Source organism: Boleophthalmus pectinirostris, unplaced genomic scaffold (genome assembly GCF_026225935.1).
Source record: "Boleophthalmus pectinirostris isolate CB_2022bp ecotype Guang Dong unplaced genomic scaffold, ASM2622593v1 HiC_scaffold_11, whole genome shotgun sequence".
In the NCBI taxonomy this organism is placed as follows: domain Eukaryota; kingdom Metazoa; phylum Chordata; class Actinopteri; order Gobiiformes; family Gobiidae; genus Boleophthalmus; species Boleophthalmus pectinirostris.
The window spans coordinates 42,761-59,842 of record NW_026570994.1 but is presented as its reverse complement, the minus strand read 5'-3'; the positions used below and the strand labels follow the sequence as shown (position 1 = coordinate 59,842).

At 41.0% G+C, this 17,082-nt stretch overlaps 2 protein-coding genes across 2 annotated transcripts in view; one reads left to right on the top strand and one right to left on the bottom strand.

Moving 5' to 3' along the window:
- The window catches only part of LOC110175615 (collagen alpha-1(XVIII) chain-like), a 39,661-nt gene extending 38,636 nt beyond the window's left edge, over positions 1 to 1,025 (top strand). Inside the window, exon 42 of the mRNA XM_020941819.2 lies at positions 3 to 1,025. Within this exon, the coding sequence (XP_020797478.2) occupies positions 3 to 210 (208 nt within the window). The 3' untranslated portion in view covers positions 211 to 1,025. The remainder of the gene's footprint in view (positions 1 to 2) is intronic.
- Positions 1,024 to 9,100, bottom strand: LOC110175581 (PI-PLC X domain-containing protein 1-like). Its single transcript, XM_020941779.2, has 7 exons — positions 8,886 to 9,100; positions 6,263 to 6,399; positions 5,368 to 5,493; positions 4,245 to 4,400; positions 3,367 to 3,479; positions 3,231 to 3,301; positions 1,024 to 1,471 (listed from the first exon to the last, which is right to left on the bottom strand). Exons 1-7 carry the CDS (start codon positions 9,022 to 9,024, stop codon positions 1,230 to 1,232), a joined length of 984 nt encoding a protein of 327 aa, XP_020797438.1. The 5' UTR covers positions 9,025 to 9,100; the 3' UTR covers positions 1,024 to 1,229.
- Between the last annotated feature and the right edge of the window lie 7,982 nt (positions 9,101 to 17,082).

The following is a 17,082-nucleotide window of genomic DNA, read 5'->3' as shown; positions in this document are numbered from 1 at the left end:
AGGCCGCAGAAGCTGGTGTGGCACGGCTCAACAGCAGAGGGGCAGAGGCACATGGACAGTTACTGTGAGACATGGAGAGTTGGAGAGCAGACTCTGACCGGGATGTCCTCAGCTCTGCAGAGCGGCCAGCTGCTCCAACAAACCTCCACCAGCTGCTCCAGCCCGCTCATAGTACTGTGCATTGAGAACAGCTACCACCCCAGCTTCTAGACTGTCCCCCCAGACAGGGCCCCAGATGGCCCTGAGGGCTCACAGGCTCTTGAGGCCCTTGGGGCTCCCGGGCCTCCTAGGGCTCAGCATCAGGCTGGGCTCTGCATAGTGACTCTAATCACATCACATTTGTTCATAAAGACGCTCCACTGGAGACTCACAGGAGAGCACCTCCACAACACAGAGATTCTAGTGAGCAACCACAGCACGGGCTGAGGAAGGGGCCTCACGGAGACAGCCTCTCATGAAGCGGTCAAAAATTTTGGATCCATAATTTCATTATGCTAAGTCACAAATAATGTGTGTGAGTAATAAGTGAAAAGTATATACTAGAGTTTAAACAAATGCTAGTCCATAGTGATTTCCCCACAGGGCCTGGAGCAGCATAGACTCTGCATTTGCAGATTACGTGGTACTATGTAAATATGGCTTTTATACTTACAATGTGCCGATTGTTATTATTAGAGTATAGTGTTTTGTCATCGTCAGGTAAAACCTATCCAGGGTCAAAGCTAAAATATGAACTTTAGTAGATTGTTTACCTCCTCACTGGCATTACACAAACATGCCTCCAAATGTAGGTGTGTACCATACATAAGGGGAGAAGCCACATGACCCATGCACTGTTACAGATGTTAAATAGTGTATCTGAAACTTTTTTTTTTGTTGTTGTTGTATTTTGTTATTGTTTTTTACTGATATTTTTAAGGAAATTTGTGAACTGCAGTAGATAAACCCAGCACCCTTATCCACCTGTATGACCACGACTCAAACACTGAACTGCTGCAGTCAATAAAGATGCGTGAAACGACATTTAAGTGCAATGTTTTTAAGTTCAGAAGAGAAAAAAAAGCAAAAATACAAATAAATGCTTTCAATTAATAATAACTTTTCTTATCATAATTTTAAAAGGCTCCCGTACATACATGAAAAATATCTATACATATAAAATACAAAAATAAATTTGAACATTTCTCAACCAGAACTCTAAATTAGTTGGTCCAACCTCCCAGGAGATTTCAGGTGGAATGCAGCACTTTATAATTTAGTCCAATTATGATGGAGCAGAATTGACTGAGGCCAATGAAATCAGAGCACAGGATGTTGACCCCAGCCCTTTGAGCTCCTGGTCTCTGCTGGTTGGTCCAGCGCAGCAGCAGGGGCAGTCCTCTCAGGGTGAGTCGCTGCAGGTTAAGCAGGGGATGTCGCAGGATATAGGCCAAGTCCTCGGTCAGGTTTAGTCCACTCACAAAGAATTTCTCTGGAACACACAAGACCAGAATCAGAACAACTATGGTCAAGCTTTATGGACTTTAAAAACATTGAGGACTACCACCTCATGACATCAGCAGGTGGAGGAAAGAGATAGACTTAATATTAGGGATGGGTGATATTTTGGTAACAAAATGAGTGATATTGGAATGGGTCCTAGATATGGTATGTAGGGGTGTCAAATTAATTGCGATTAATTAATTACAGTCATATTTAGAGCGTTATGTTTTTTAATCGCGTTAATCTAATTTTTAATCTCTAACTTTACAGTTTCTGTATGCGTATGAGTTGCTTTATTATAAAAACCTGTTTTTTTGTGTTGTTGGGACACCAACACACACACACACAAAAAAACACACATTTATTTATTTTTTTATTTCAGTAATTCCACTCATTGCCCGAAACCCACACAGAACGCGCGCAGTAAGAGTAAATGTAAACGTCAGTAAACGTCATGTTCACGTTGGCGGCGTCAGTCACACTGACACACTAAGGTCGAAGAGCCAGTAGAACAGAGGCAGCAGCGCACAGGTAAAAACACATTTCTGTCTTGGAAATTCTTCTCCCGACAGGAGATATAAAAGAAAATAACAAATATAAAATCGCCTACAACTTAAATGTCAAACCGGAGCCACTGGCACTGGTGAAAACAACCTGCACAGACTCATGATATCTGCAGTACTGTCCTATAGTGACCTGAGACATGAGGGGACGCGCACACAAACACAAACATACACAAACACAAACACACACCATCATCGTCATCAACCTGAGCACACGTGGATCATGTCTCCTTCCATACTTACAGTACGGACACCGCCGTCCTCCCATGTGCTGCGTGTGGACCGTGTTTTCTCGTGTACGCTGCGTAAACCGCGCTTCCTCCTGTGCGCCTCTAAACCAGAACTAACACCAAGACTAAAACCAGGACTAACCCAGTCTAGGACTAAACCAGGACTAAACTAGGACTAAAGCAGGTCTAAACCAGGTCTAAACCAGTGATCTCATATATAAAGCATTTCTCTATCAGTAATATTTTTAATATGGTTAAGGGAAGACATGTTCAGATTTCCTAGTCTTTGCTACTTTACAGCAAACAGTTGTTTATTCATGGAGACTTGGGCTCAACAGCAAATTTGAAGAGAACAAACAAGAATTTTCAGGATGTGGTTGGTACATTCATGTAGTTTTAAAAAGCATGACAATATTAAGTAATCCAAAGTATTCAGATTACGTTACTCACTTTACAAACATTACAAACTACATTTTGGGATATGTAATCTGTAGGGGAATACATTTTAAAAGTAACCTTCCCAACACTGCAGATTAGTAATAGTAATAATAATGATGATACTGTGGAATGTAAGTGACTGTATCTGTTAAAAGTTTGTTAAACAATAAATGACTTTATAAAGTCACTTTTTGTTTGTTCTCTAGCAGTCTTTTGATCTGCCACAATAATGTAATAATGAATTTAAATGAAAATACCTCAAGTTGAGGGCTTTTCTCAGCAATTTTTAGATTAATTAATTACAGATCATAATTAATCTCTCAATTTTTTTTATTGCTTGACAGCACTAAAGATATGTAGCTATATGTTTAATTATGCATCAAATACTCCCCCAATAAATACATTTTAGAATATTTTCACAAAAGTCTGCTATTCTACTGATGTTATGTCCTTGGGCAGGAGACTTCGCCCACCTTGCCTATGTATGTCCTATACTAGTTTGTGGTGTGTGAGTTACCTGGTCTCCCCTCACTCAGCCGATTGTCCAAATATTGGATGACCTTCCTGGGGTCTGGACTATTTGCGTACCTGTACAATAAAAAGCATTTCCATAATAATAACCTTTAAATACAAATGTTAAAAATGTAAAGTACCAATATGGGATTGAGGTCCAAAGCTGGGGATGTTCCTTCAACATCTGGTCCTTGTCATAGGACACAATGACCTGCTGCCCCCGGAGCCAGCACGAACTCAGAGAAGGACACTCCTACAAGATACGGACAACTGTCAGCTGTCTTCTAGAAGATTAAGTAGACTTTATTTGTCCTCTGCTTTTGACTCATTTTAAAAAGCCACTGGGGCAACCTGTTAAGAACACTGGGTAACTGATTAAGGCTTGATTGTGAGCCAGGATCTTGGTCAGTACGAGCTGGAGCATCGACTTTTTGTGCATGTTGCAGGTTTATGGGGGACACTGAAGTACCCAGAGAAAATCAATACTGACATGGGGAGAACATACCAGTTTCACACTAGAAGCTTTATGTGATCCAAACAGTTAAGGTAACACTACTAAGTGCTTGCCAGTTACTTTAAATTATATGTTTTATGTTGCAGAGCTTTAGGCACAGAAACAATTTAGGTTGTCTTTTCTACAAGGGATATTTATTATGAAGCCACAGAAAATGTTAAAACTGGCTATAACACATCCCCGCTCTCATCCTGTGTCTTGCTGTGGTAAAAACATTCTCCAGTTTAGTATCAGGCACACGTGCAAAACCAGTGTGGGGCGTTCAAATGCACCTTGTAAAAATAACAATGTTCAGTGAACCTCAAAACAGTAATGTGTACATTAATTCACAACAATCATGTATAACTGTAAATTAATTAATCACGTCTCTCACAATTATTTATATTTCACATTATTCATACATAAGGAATTTTGAAAATATTGAGAAATGTTTTGTTGACCATAAACATATGCTAGTAGTGCAGTGACTGGCACGTTGCTGTTGCTGCAGCTCCTGTCGGTCACCTGTGGGGGGCAGAGTTTGGGTCCAAACAGTGTGAGGATGAAGTTCACCAGGTCCTGGTGGTCATCCTCTGTCATGCTCTCAAAGTGAGAGCAGCTCAGGATGAGTACTTCTCTGGGGTGATCCTCCAGCCAGACACACAGCTCCTCTAGTGCCTCCTATAGCAAATACAACTCAACACATAAAATCACAGCATCACTAAAGGGGATGTACTATGTAAAACTGACTGTTGTCAGCTCGTCCTTCATGATTAGTTTACACTATGAAGCAGCGGTGTAGTTTAGTTTAATAGTAAATACCACAAAATCATATTAGGAATGGGCAATATCTTGGTACTAATATAATATTGATCAGGATATGTTGGATTTTTCATATTTCACTTTTGGTCTGATATAGTAGAACCTTCCATTTAGTGCACACAACCTTTATTTATCAGCCTCAATTTCTGTATGCCCATTGTGAACACCAGTAATTACAGAAATATTAACCATAAACCAGGTCAACAAATCAGCAACAGGCTCTATTCACGCTTACTTCACAACCCTGGAAGACCTTTGGAAACATGTGATGACAACTTCCCGTGTAGTTTTCAACACTGGGCTCGCCGACTGACTGTGATCAAACCCACTGAAGTAAATGTGATCAGTGGTAAAATGAAGACTGCAGATGTATGTGCTGTTTGGAATCATCTGGAATCTAATCACATGTACCAGTGCACTCAGAGTTGTGTGTCAGTGGGGAAATGATGAAAACTGACTTATGGTTGGAATTGTTGATTAGTTGAACACAACGGAACTCTATAATGACATAGAGATAAAGAAAACTGGGACATTTTCTCAAAGTTGTCATTGTTGAAGTTGTCATTGCATGCTTCCAAACGCCTTCCTGGTTTGTGAGGTAAATGTGAATAGAGCCAATCTAACCTGTCCTCCAGCTCAGTTATATGTATTCAGAATTTTACAGTTTCAATGCAGCCTTACAGGTGAATTATTGAGGCTTGCAAAAAAAAATGCATTTAGAATGGTATTTTAAAAAAATAAAATTCCATATTGGACCACATTACTGCTTATTTACGTAGATTATGCATCCATACAAATACTATATCACACTTCTTCCATATTGTACCTTCACAGATATCAACGTGTAAACTCCATGGGCAAAAAACAGTGTTGTGTCCCTTGTTGGTTTTTTGGCAATCCTCAGGTCCAAGAATCGAATCCCAAGTTCACACTGGACAATGAGCACAGACCGCTAGGAACGCAAGAAGAACATGTGAGCACACAGACAGAAAAGGTAAACGAAAAATGGTAGAATTAATGGTTATGAATGAATTAAGAGGTTTTGGACATTTTTAAATGTAGGATGTAGGTAGACCTGTCACCATAGCAAATTCTGAAGTATGATATATTGCTACAGAAAAGTTAAAGGCACTGTACCTGATTTTTGTCTTAAAAATGTGCTAAACAAAACTAATTAATTCTAAAAAGTTTGCAATGGGTCCAAATTATTCCTGTTATGCATTCAGAGTATCCTAACTATTCACCACAATGAGTTTATTGGCACTTTTCACAACTTTCAAAGACCAGAGCGAAGTTTTGTTGTGATGGTGCAGCAACATAGCATGCTAACGCACACTTCCTGATTATTGCGCTATAAAACGTTTTCTAATTGGATGCAGTAGACAGTATGCAATGGACTAATTTTGACCTCAAGGACTGCTTATAAAATATAAATATAAATATGCTCAAATACATGATTTAGAAATGTTTGGAGTTGAATATTTTGGAGGCTGTTGTGTATGTAATTTCACTTTTGTTAATTTATGCCGACAGAGAAGACGTGGAACCTTGTACCACTTTTGGTGTCATGTGGATAACCCAGTAAAAACAGAGAGATATAAATCATAAACTAGTTCAACAACATTTCACCATCTAATTTTGTCCTATCATCTAACATAATTACAGCAATGGTATTTTACAATGTTACGGTGTCACATGGACGTGTGGTGGTCTGTTTGCACCTGTGTGGTAGACCAGCGCTTGATGCAGGGCCGTGTGCAGCAGGGGAAGAAACAGTCCAGGAGATGGAGCAAAGCAGCCTCGGACCTCAGCACCGGAGAGCTCATGTCCAAGCAGAAGGACATGCTGTCATGGCTACCTGAGAGGCAAAAAAAAGTTCAAATCTATAAATATAATCACTGAGATGGCAATATCTAGTGGTAGAAGTATTTTGTTACTTAAATTAATTAGGAATGGGACCATTTCCATCAACCAAGACACGAGATTGGGTCCACGAGATTTGCCTGGCAGACAGATCTGTTTATTTCAGTGACGCATGTGAAGCTCATTGGTCACATATGATTTACAAATAAAATCAAAGTCCAGTGCTTTGTTCCTTGATTCTGCACAAATCTGTGATGTTTTTCAGCCCCTGTGATTATTTTTTTCTGATATAGAGGGCCCACACGTGGCTCTGATTCATTAATCCACCTGTCAATCACGCTCATCTGAAAATTAATTCACCAGTGCCCAGACTCACATTTTTATAAAGGGCTGAAGAAGTGTGTATTCTGGATCCCAACCTAATCATTTTTGTTTATTTAATTTCATCTTTTTGCACCCATTGTAGCTTTGTGTTTTGGAATTACTGCTTCTCATATGTGTAACTCGGCAAAGTTAAGTTTGTTTTTAGGCTTATGTATCTACTTCCTTCTTGTTATAAAAGGAAGCAGATACATACTTCCCTCTATAACAAGATTAAACTAAGATTAAACCTGCCCAGGAAAACGGTTATAATTCAAAATGTTAATCTTTCATAATGTATCGTAATATATGGCTGCATATCTTTTTTTTTTGGTTGTTTTTTTTTTTGGTTGTTTTTGTTTTTTCTTGCAGTTCCTCTTTCCTATTCCTGTAAACACACGTCTGGCTTTGTTTTGTTACTTTCCTTAGAAACAGGTTTACCAGGTGCAGTTTTACCAGTGAAGAATTCTGTACTTTCCACTTCACTCTAAGATTGCATTGGTTAAGTTGTAATAAGCATGTAGCCTGTAGGCCAATTAGTTTATTAGGCTGTGTATAAATAAGCCTATGCAGCAAAATTCTTTGTTCAAATTCAGAATGTGAGAAGGCCTTATTCATAGGCTATATCTTTTTATGTTGTGTAGGATAATGTAGAATTTCCCTAAAAGGTTCAAATAGCCTAGGCCTACCCATAGACTGCACTCTTGCTCTTGATGAGAATCTGTCCAAGTACTCCAGAGGGTGTCTTAAAAGGGCTCTTTAAGAAACAGGTCTGTAGACTATCAATGGCAGACAGTTTACAGCAGGGGTCACCAAAATGTTTTCACCAAACATCATTGGTCCTGACCTTGATGGCCAGGGTTGGGTTGGCCATATAACAGAATGACCCCAGCAGGCCTCATTGTGTAGTAGAAATGACTGGCCTGGCTCAGCCATCCACAATATTATATCAACACATAATTCCTGGCACAGATTTGTTTATTGTTACTAATGGTTTATAAAAGTAGTAAGTACTTCACACTTTGTTTTAATTTGAAATACCACAGATATTCCATGTATTTATTTTCTAATAATAATAACATCAAAGGTAAGAAACATCTGGTGATTGACACTGGCAAAGAAGAGTGAAAAGTTACAAATTGTAGATAGGCCTGTTGATATTAACAATATTAATATTACAGCCTTACTGTACATGCTACTGTATGCCTACAGGTAAAGTATAGTAAAGGGCACACAGCATCTACAAATATTTGGTACTTTCCCAGGGTGACCAGATTTTCAAAATTAAAAAGTGGGACATCCCTGGTTTGTGGTGGTTGGTAATAATAATTGTGAAACGAGTGTGTCAAAAATTGTTCTGCACTCGGCACTAATGTGAGTGAGTATAGTCACATTTTCTTTGTTGTTTTGGTCATTTTTAAGCAGCTTTTCTGTATTTTACCTAAACACATGACAGTGTATGTCTCTTTACTGTTGGCAGGAATCAGCTTGGTCCAAAATAGCGACACCTGGGACATTCAAGAAACAGGGCAATAGACTATCAGTGGCAGATTGTTTACAGCCTTAATGCTACTAATATATAGGCCTACAGGTAACGTATTAGAGGGCACACAGCGTCTAAAAACATTTGGCACTTTCCTAGGGTGACCTGATTTTTTTAATAAAAAAAACAACAACAACGTTTTGGTTGGTTGGTAATAATAAAATTGTGAAACAAGTGAGTAATTATTAAGGAAAATTGTTCTGCACTCGGCTCTAATGTGAGTCAGTATAGCCACATTTTCTTTGTGTTTTTGTCATTTTTAAGCAACTTTTCTATATTTTACCTAAACAAATGTCAGCTTATCTTTGCAGGAGTCAGATTGGTCCAAAATAGGGACATCTGGGACATTTCTTGTATAAAAATGTGTTAAAGCAAATCAGTGGTTTTGGATAAATGTGCTGGGACAGGAGACACAGGGCTCAAAACTGGAACTGTCCCGGGTAAATAGGGACGTCTGATCACTCTACACAGGTAAAGTATTAGAGGGCACACATCGTCTGAAAATTGGCACTTTCCGAACAGTGGCAGATCATATTTCGGGATCTGGAGGCTGTGATCCTCGTAGGTGCTGTTCTTACCGGGGATGGCCAAGTCCCAGAGCGGCGCCTGGAGCAGCGGCCCCGGCAGACGGGACATCCAGTCCGGGTGAGAGTCGGACTCCATCGGCGCAGTGTCCCCGCAGTGTCCCCGCAGTGTCCCCGCAGGTTCAGCGCTCATCTGCTCTTAATGCCTTTGTACGTTTCATTTTCACTCACTGTTTACATGTTCTTCCATGGTTCTTCCGTATAGATCAAACTTCCTGTAGTCACTTTCAAAATAAATCACACAGCAGCACACAGACCTGAGTAGTTACAGGTGGATGACTATAGGGGGCAGCAGATTAGGGGACATATTACTTTACTGACCTTACATTCCCCATTTGTGAAATCTGTCCTTTTGATGATGCCTAAATCTCCCGTATATTAACAAACTGACACCTGTCTCTTGCTCTTTTTTGCTACTTATTTAGAATTTATTTTACCGTTTATATTTTTTCTCTTTGTTATTCACTGTTGGGCAAGTTACTTTAAAACTGTAATGCGTTATTTATTACTTATTACTGTCATTTCAAAGTAATTCGTTACATTACAATATTACTGCATTTAAAATGTAAGGCATTACATTACTATTGCATTACTTTAAGTTTCTCTCACCAAAATAACTGCGAAAAAGCTAAACTTTTGAGCCGTATATGGACTGAACCAGGACTAAACAAGGTCTAAACCAGGACTAAACCAGAGATGAACCAGGACTAAACCAGGACTATAACAGGACTAACCTCAGACTGATTCCAGGACTGAAGAGGAGGACTAAACCAGAACTGAACTAGGACTAAAACAGACTCACTGTCAGGATGGGCTCGAAGGTGACCGCAGGAGAAAGGACCGGCTTTGCTCCGCACCTCATGGAGGTAAAGCTGCTGTCGCCCGATCGCGCTTTATGGACACCCTGCTGCTCAGGCTCACGGTCCTGATTTCAGCAACTATTTGCGGGTACAAGACCCGGTGCAAAACTCTGCTACAGCGCGTAACTTCTACCTTCCTTCAACGTGTCCAGAAGTCCAACTTTTTGTGCGATGGTTTGCATCGTCCTCTGTCTTTTGGGTGTGAGCGCAGGAGACTTTGTCGGTGCAGAACATTTCGTCGACGTTGTGGATTTTGTCGGAGAGAAAACTTGCAGACATACAGCACTTCAGAAGCACACTGCTAGAGATTGAACATTTATTTAAATTTGGCAGCTGAACATATTCTGTACTGTACTGTACAGTAGACAGGTGTCCCTCAGCCGATCAGGACACAGCGGGAGGAACGCAATACGTGTTCATACACTAAAAACAAAAGGCATGCAAAATTGCACAAAAAAAAAATTCTAAAAATCAGCGAAACAGCGAGACCGCGTTAGTGAATCGCGTTAGAGCGAGGGACGACTGTAAGCCAGGTCTAAACCAGAAGTGACCCAGGTCTAAACCAGGTCTAAACAGCGTAGAGTTCTGGGTCGGTCCTTTCACCCGCGGTTAACTGAAGGTCTATCCGGCCGCGTCTCCGGCGTTTCACCGCTGCTGATTTCACGGTGATTTTAGCAAATTTCTATGAAGAAAAACCCACCACTTCAATCCAGGTTTAAAAAGCATTGTAACGCGCGTTACTCACATTTGTACCGAGTAAAATATTACAATTTCTCCCCCTGTAATACCTTACATTACTCCGTTACAGCAAAAATCAACGCATTACTGTAATACATTACTTTTATAATACATTACTCCCAACACTGTTGTTATTATATTGTGATGTGTAAGCTACTGTGTTCAAACAATTTCCCTTGTGGATCAATAAAGTTTGTCTAGTCAATAAAGTAAGTCTAAGTCTAAGTGACCAGATTTAACTGGAACAGTCTCAATTTTGAGCCCTGTGTCCACTGTCCAAGTGATTTGTCCCAGTTTTATACAAGAAATGTCCCAAATGTCCCTATTTTTGACCAGTCTGATCCCCACCAACAGTAAAGAGACATACACTGCAATTTGTTTAGGTAAAACACAGAAAAACTGCTTAAAATGACTAAAACACACACAAAAAAATGTCACTATACTGACTCACATTAGTGCAAAGTACAGAGCAGTTCTCCTCAATGATGCACTCAATTTTATTATTACCAATCAATCCAAACCAGGGATGTCCCAGTTTTTTATTCTGAAAGTCTGGTCACCCTGGTAATAGGACAGTGGCGTCCACATGTTCAACTCCTCAGGATTTGATTAGACTAATAGATTTACACTCTGTCTGTGTTGGTGTGCCAACAGCAAAAACATGTCATGTTTACAAAGCAAAATCCCCACAATAAAACATCAGAAACTCTAGAGGCCTAATGAATGTGTTTATGCTCTGCCGCCTCCTAGGGACCATCGAATACATGATCTTTAAATCATCACATAAACAGACAGAACCAGTATATTTCACTGGAGACATGTTCACAGCACATGCAGCAATGGCTTCTGACCAGACCAGACGTATGCAGAGACCCCATTATAAATGCTTTTAATATCAGCTAAGAAGTTGTCAATATGATACATACCTTGATAAATAGGCTACGATACATATCTGCATACAGTGCACAATTTAATATATTTAAAATGGATTCAATACTGTTCAATAAAAAATAAAGATTAAATCATGGCTGTGATATTAAAAGTTTTTGTTAAACCACTTCTTGTGCAAAGTTCATATGAAACACAAACATTTTAATCCTCAAAACAGTGAAAATATTTTATATATATATATATATGTGTTTCTCACCTTCCACGGTGGTAGGTCTCTCTCACCCTCATTGAGCTCGGGTCCTCTACCAGAGGCCTGGGAGCTTGAGAGTTCTGCGCAGTATCTTTGCTGTTCCCAGTACTGCACTTTTCTGGACTGAGATGTCCGTTGTTTTTCCCGGTATCTGTTGTAGCCACTCTTCCAGTTTGGGGGTTACAGCCCCGAGTGCTCCGATCACCACAGGCACCACTGATGCCTTTACTTTCCAGGCTCTCTCCAGCTCTTCCTTGAGCCCCTGGTATTTCTCTAGCTTCTCGTGTTCCTTTTTCCTGATATTACCATCGCTTGGTATTGCGATGTCAACCACCACGGCTCTGCTCTGTTTCTTATCCACCACCACTATGTCTGGTTGGTTCGCCATCACCATTCTGTCAGTCTGTATCTGGAAGTCCCACAGGATCTTGGCTCGGTCATTCTCCACAACCTTTGGAGGTGTTTCCCACCTTGATCCTGGGGTTTCCAGCCCGTACTCTGCACAGATGTTTCTGTACACTATGCCCGCCACTTGGTTATGTCGCTCCATGTATGCTTTCCCTGCCAGCATCTTACACCCCGCAGTTATGTGCTGGACTGTCTCAGGAGCCTCTTTGCACAGTCTACACCGTGGGTCTTGTCTGGTGTGGTAGATCTGGGCCTCTATTGCTCGAGTGCCCAGGGCCTGCTCCTGAGCAGCCAGGATCAGTGCCTCTGTGCTGTCCTTCAGACCAGCCCTCTCAAGCCATTGGTAGGATTTCTTGATATCAGCCACTTCAGTTATGTTCCGGTGGTACGCCCCATGTAGGGGTTTGTCCTGCCATGATGGTCCCTCCAGCACCTCTTCCTCTGGACCCCACTGTCTGAGACATTCTCTGAGCACCTCATCTGCCGGGGCCTTGTCCTTGATGTACTCAAGGAGCTTGGATGTTTCATCCTGGACAGTGGTTCCCACACTCACTAGTCCTCAGCCCCCTTCCTTCCGGCCTGCGTACAGTCTCAGGGTGCTGGATTTGGGATGGAACCCTCCATGCATGGTCAGGAGCTTTCGTGTTTTAACATCTGTGGTCTGTATCTCCTCCTTTGGCCAGCTTACAATCCCTGCAGGGTATCTGATCACTGGCAGGGCGTAGCTGTTGATTGCCTGCACCTTGTTCTTGCCATTGAGCTGGCTTCTAAGGACTTGCCTCACTCTTTGCAGGTATTTGGCCGTAGCCGCTTTCCTTGTTGCCTCTTCGAGGTTGCCACTTGCTTGTGGGATACCAAGGTACTTGTAACTGTCCTCAACGTCTGCTATTGTTCCCTCTGGGAGTGACACCCCCTCTGTGTGGACTACCTTCCCTCTCTTTGTCACCATCCTGCTACATTTCTCAAGCCCGAATGACATCCCAATGTCTGTACTGTAGATCCTTGTGGTGTGGATCAGTGAGTCGATGTCTCGCTCACTCTTAGCGTACAGCTTGATGTCATCCATGTAGAGGAGGTGACTGATGGTGGCCCCCCGTTTCTGAGTCGGTATCCATAGCCAGTGCGGTCGATTATTTGGCTGAGAGGGTTCAGGCCTATGCAGAACAGTAGTGGGGACAGTGAGTCTCCTTGGTATATGCCACATTTGATGGACACATGTGCAAGTGGCTTCCCCTTGGCTTCAAGGGTGGTTTTCCACAACCGCATCGAGTTCGCAATGAACGCCCTTAGAGTCCTGTTGATATTGTACAGCTTCAAGCACTCAGTGATCCATGTGTGTGACATTGAGTCGTAGGCTTTCTTGTAATCAATCCAGGCAGTGCACAGGTTGGTCTTACGGGTTCTGCAGTCGCGGGCGACTGTTCGGTCAACCAGGAGTTGGTGTTTGGCTCCCCTGGTGTTTTTGCCGATACCCTTCTGTACTGCACTCATGTATTGATTCATGTGCCCACTTATCTTAGCCGCAATGATGCCTGACATGAGCTTCCATGTTGTGGAGAGACAGGTTATTGGCCGATAGTTGGATGGGACTGCACCCTTTGAAGGATCCTTTAGGATCAGGATCGTACGCCCTTGGGTTAACCATTCAGGGTGAGTCCCATCCCTTAGCAGCTGGTTCATTTGTGCTGCCAGGCGCTCGTGGAGGGCAGTGAGCTTCTTTAGCCAGTACGCATGGATCATGTCAGGGCCCGGTGCGGTCCAGTTTTTTCATACCTGAGACTCTTCCCTGGATGTCTGCCACTGTGATGGTGACTGGATTCTGTTCAGGGAGGTTGCTGTGGTCTTCTCTCAGATCCACCAGCCACTGTGCATCGGTGTTATGTGATGCCTCCCTTTCCCATATGCCTTTCCAGTACCTCTCAGTCTCCAGCCTTGGTGGGTATGCTCTGCTGTTATTACCCTGCCACTGAGCGTACACTTTCGCCGGTTGTGTTGCGAACAGCAATATATATATATATATATATATATATATATATATATATATATATATATATATATATATATATATATATATATACTGATATATATATTGATATATATGATATATTGATATATATTGATATTTTTGCACACCCCTAGCTGACAATACAACAGAAAACAGAACAGAACAGAATAATAAAAGGATCATAAGAACATTACTGATGGTTTTCATTTTCCTTAATGAAAAATGAATTCTTTTAACATCAGTAATGTTCTTATGACCCTTTTTTTTTTTTTTTATCAGAGTTTTATTTAATCAATTCTTGCATTGTGTATTGTCTGTTGGTTCCATGCCCTCTCTGTGTTGAGGAGAAATCATCTGGCTTGGTTGGTCAAAGTATCAGGTAAAACTGTCAGCTTACAGCTGCAGGACGTCTACAGCAGAAGGGTGATCTGCAAGGCCCAACAAAGTTTAACCTCCTTCCTTCTGAGTGACATCTGAGAATGCCCTGGGTCAGAACTCGGACTTCCTTTATTTTTGAAGCTATAACCCGGATAAACGCTCGTATAGCTCAGATCAGTCGTGGTGAAATGTGGTTACATATCCTGTTCTTTTTTTGTCTATTTTTAAGGGAATTCTTGTCTGAGCTGAGTTTAAGCTGTAGTTTAGTGTGTTATTGAATTGTATTGTATGTCTACTGTGTGTCTGACACTACTCCATAACAATTTCCCTTTGGGAAAATAAGAAAGTTGAAAGCCATTCTAATTTGATATGGATATTGCTAAGTATCTGCTCTTCCTGCTATGAAAGGAGATACTGGCATTCTCTGATGACTCAGTTATGTGTTTTTATTCCTCTTACAAAATACATTTGAAGATTTTCATAATCAAGCCAGTGACATCAATGTTCTAATTGTGGGGCTGTGTGGTCTATAAATAACATGGAATGAGTGTGGAGTGATTTTCCTGGAGCAGTAGAAGGAAGCACACTTGTTGTGCTGAAGAGTGATCAAGAACCCAGTTATTTAATCAACCTATTTCAGCTGATAGGATAAAGTCATTATGGTGAATAGCCTTTTTAAGTTCTTGGGAGAGATAAGCTATTTTACTGAAGGAGCCAGGCCCATCAGAGCAGCAGCAGAGTAAGATATAGATGGAGGAGACTGAAATGTTCTGAGGTGTTGGGGGAGGACAGTGAGATGTTCTGAGGGGTGAATGAGGAGAGTAAAATGTTCTGAGAAGAGTGAGATGTTCTGAGGATGTGGTGGAGGAGAGTGGGATGTTTTGAGGAAAATAAAACGTTCTGAGGTGGTGAAGGAGTGTGAGATGTTCTGAGGAGAGTGAGATGTTCTAAAGAGGTGATAGAGGTGAATGAGATGTTCCTTGGAGGTGATGTAAGAGAGTGAAATGTTCTTAAATGGTAATAGAAGGGAATGAGACGTTCTGAGGAGGTAATGGACGACAGTGAGATGTTTTGAGGGGTGACTGAGGAGAGTAAAATGTTCTGAGAAGAGTGAGGTGTTCTGAAGAGACGGTGAAGGAGAATGTTCTAAAGAGGTAATAGAGAAGAATGAGATGGAGGAGGAAGTGATGGACTACAGTGAGATGTTCTGAAGTGGATAATGGAGAACAGTGAGATGTTCTAAGGAGTGAGATGTTCAGACAAGGTGATGGAGGAATATGATATGGTCTGAGGACAGTGAAATGTTCAGAGGAGATGATTTAGGAGAGTGAGACATTCTGAAGAGGTTATATAGTTCAGTGAGATATTCAAAGGAAGTGATGGAAGACAATGAGGTGTTTTGACAAGAGTGAAATGTTCTGAGGTGAGTGAGGTGTTCTGAGGAGCTGATGGAGGACACTGGGATGTTCTGATGGGGTGATGGAGAAGAGTTAACAGTTCTAAAGAGATGATAGAGGATAGAGGTGTTCCTTGGAGGTTATGAAGGACAGTGATATGTTTTGAGGAGGTAATGTAGGATGATCAGTGTGATGTTCAAAAATTACTATTTCTGAATATTTGAAATTTCTAACCTTTTTATCAGTTGAAATGACTCAAAATCAATGTTTTTCTTCTTCCAAAATAAATCTTGTGCACAGTAATGTCTTGTTTCAGGAAAAAAAGACACTTTATTTTTATCAAAACACTAAACTATTGAAAGATGTAATGTATTTTATTTTATTTTAACTTTTGTATAGGCATAATTTTATTGTTCTGGATTAAGATCTAGGTTTAAATTAATTGGATTTCAGTTTCGAAACTGGCAACCTAAATGGCAGTCTCACATGAGGTTCAGTCTGTCTTCTGATTGGACGATTGTCTTGGGAACCCAAACAACAAATTATAACATAAACAACTTGGCTGTCATATTTTTGTAATTAAAAATCAATCATCATTAGAATCAGTAAAAGCTATTTTATTTGAATATGTTTACATTACATCTGGGGACACAGATGGAACAAGTTTATGAAATTTTAAATCAAAATGTTGCATGCAGTTCCTTTAAACAAGAAGTTATACCAAAACCAGAAGGCGATGATAATAGTCTAATGCGGTGTAACAGTGTTGACACAAACCCGGTGTCATGCCATTCTCACCATTTTCCACCTCGACCGTCCTAAATTCAATCTACTCCAGTCCAGCAGACATATCCTGAACTACCCCTTTGTCCTGACATGTGTTACTGTAATGAATTAACCACAGTTTACCCCAGCCGCGGTAACATGACGGCCTCAATGTTAGTTACATATACAGTAAGTTGCTGTCTACCCTCTCGGCGCAACTGGTCAGCTGGACATTAGCTGACCCCAAATGGCCGGGCCAACAGAGCAGAGCTGTGTGAGTCTTTAATTAACTCAGAGCTCCGGGTCAAATGTGTCCACATGTTTAGAGCACACAATACTTAGTTCTGCTGTGTGGTCAAGATGTAACTTGATAAATATTGTGACCTTGAGTGGCCCTACTCACAAAAAGAGAAGGGCCTATAGGGCATGCCTGTCTCTGACCCCAGGAGAAGCTAATATGAGCAGTTATACAATAAGTTGCATGTACAATAACCATAGA

Bases quoted from the DNA above. Each gene is read 5' to 3' on its own strand.
- LOC110175581 (XM_020941779.2), bottom strand. From the start codon at position 9,024: ATGAGCGCTGAACCTGCGGGGACACTGCGGGGACACTGCGGGGACACT. The intron at 5,494-6,262 runs GTGCAAACAGAC...TTGCGTTCCTAG, and splicing joins AGCGCTGGTCTACCACACAG to CGGTCTGTGCTCATTGTCCA. The intron at 3,480-4,244 runs GTGACCGACAGG...CGTATCTTGTAG, and splicing joins CCAAACTCTGCCCCCCACAG to GAGTGTCCTTCTCTGAGTTC.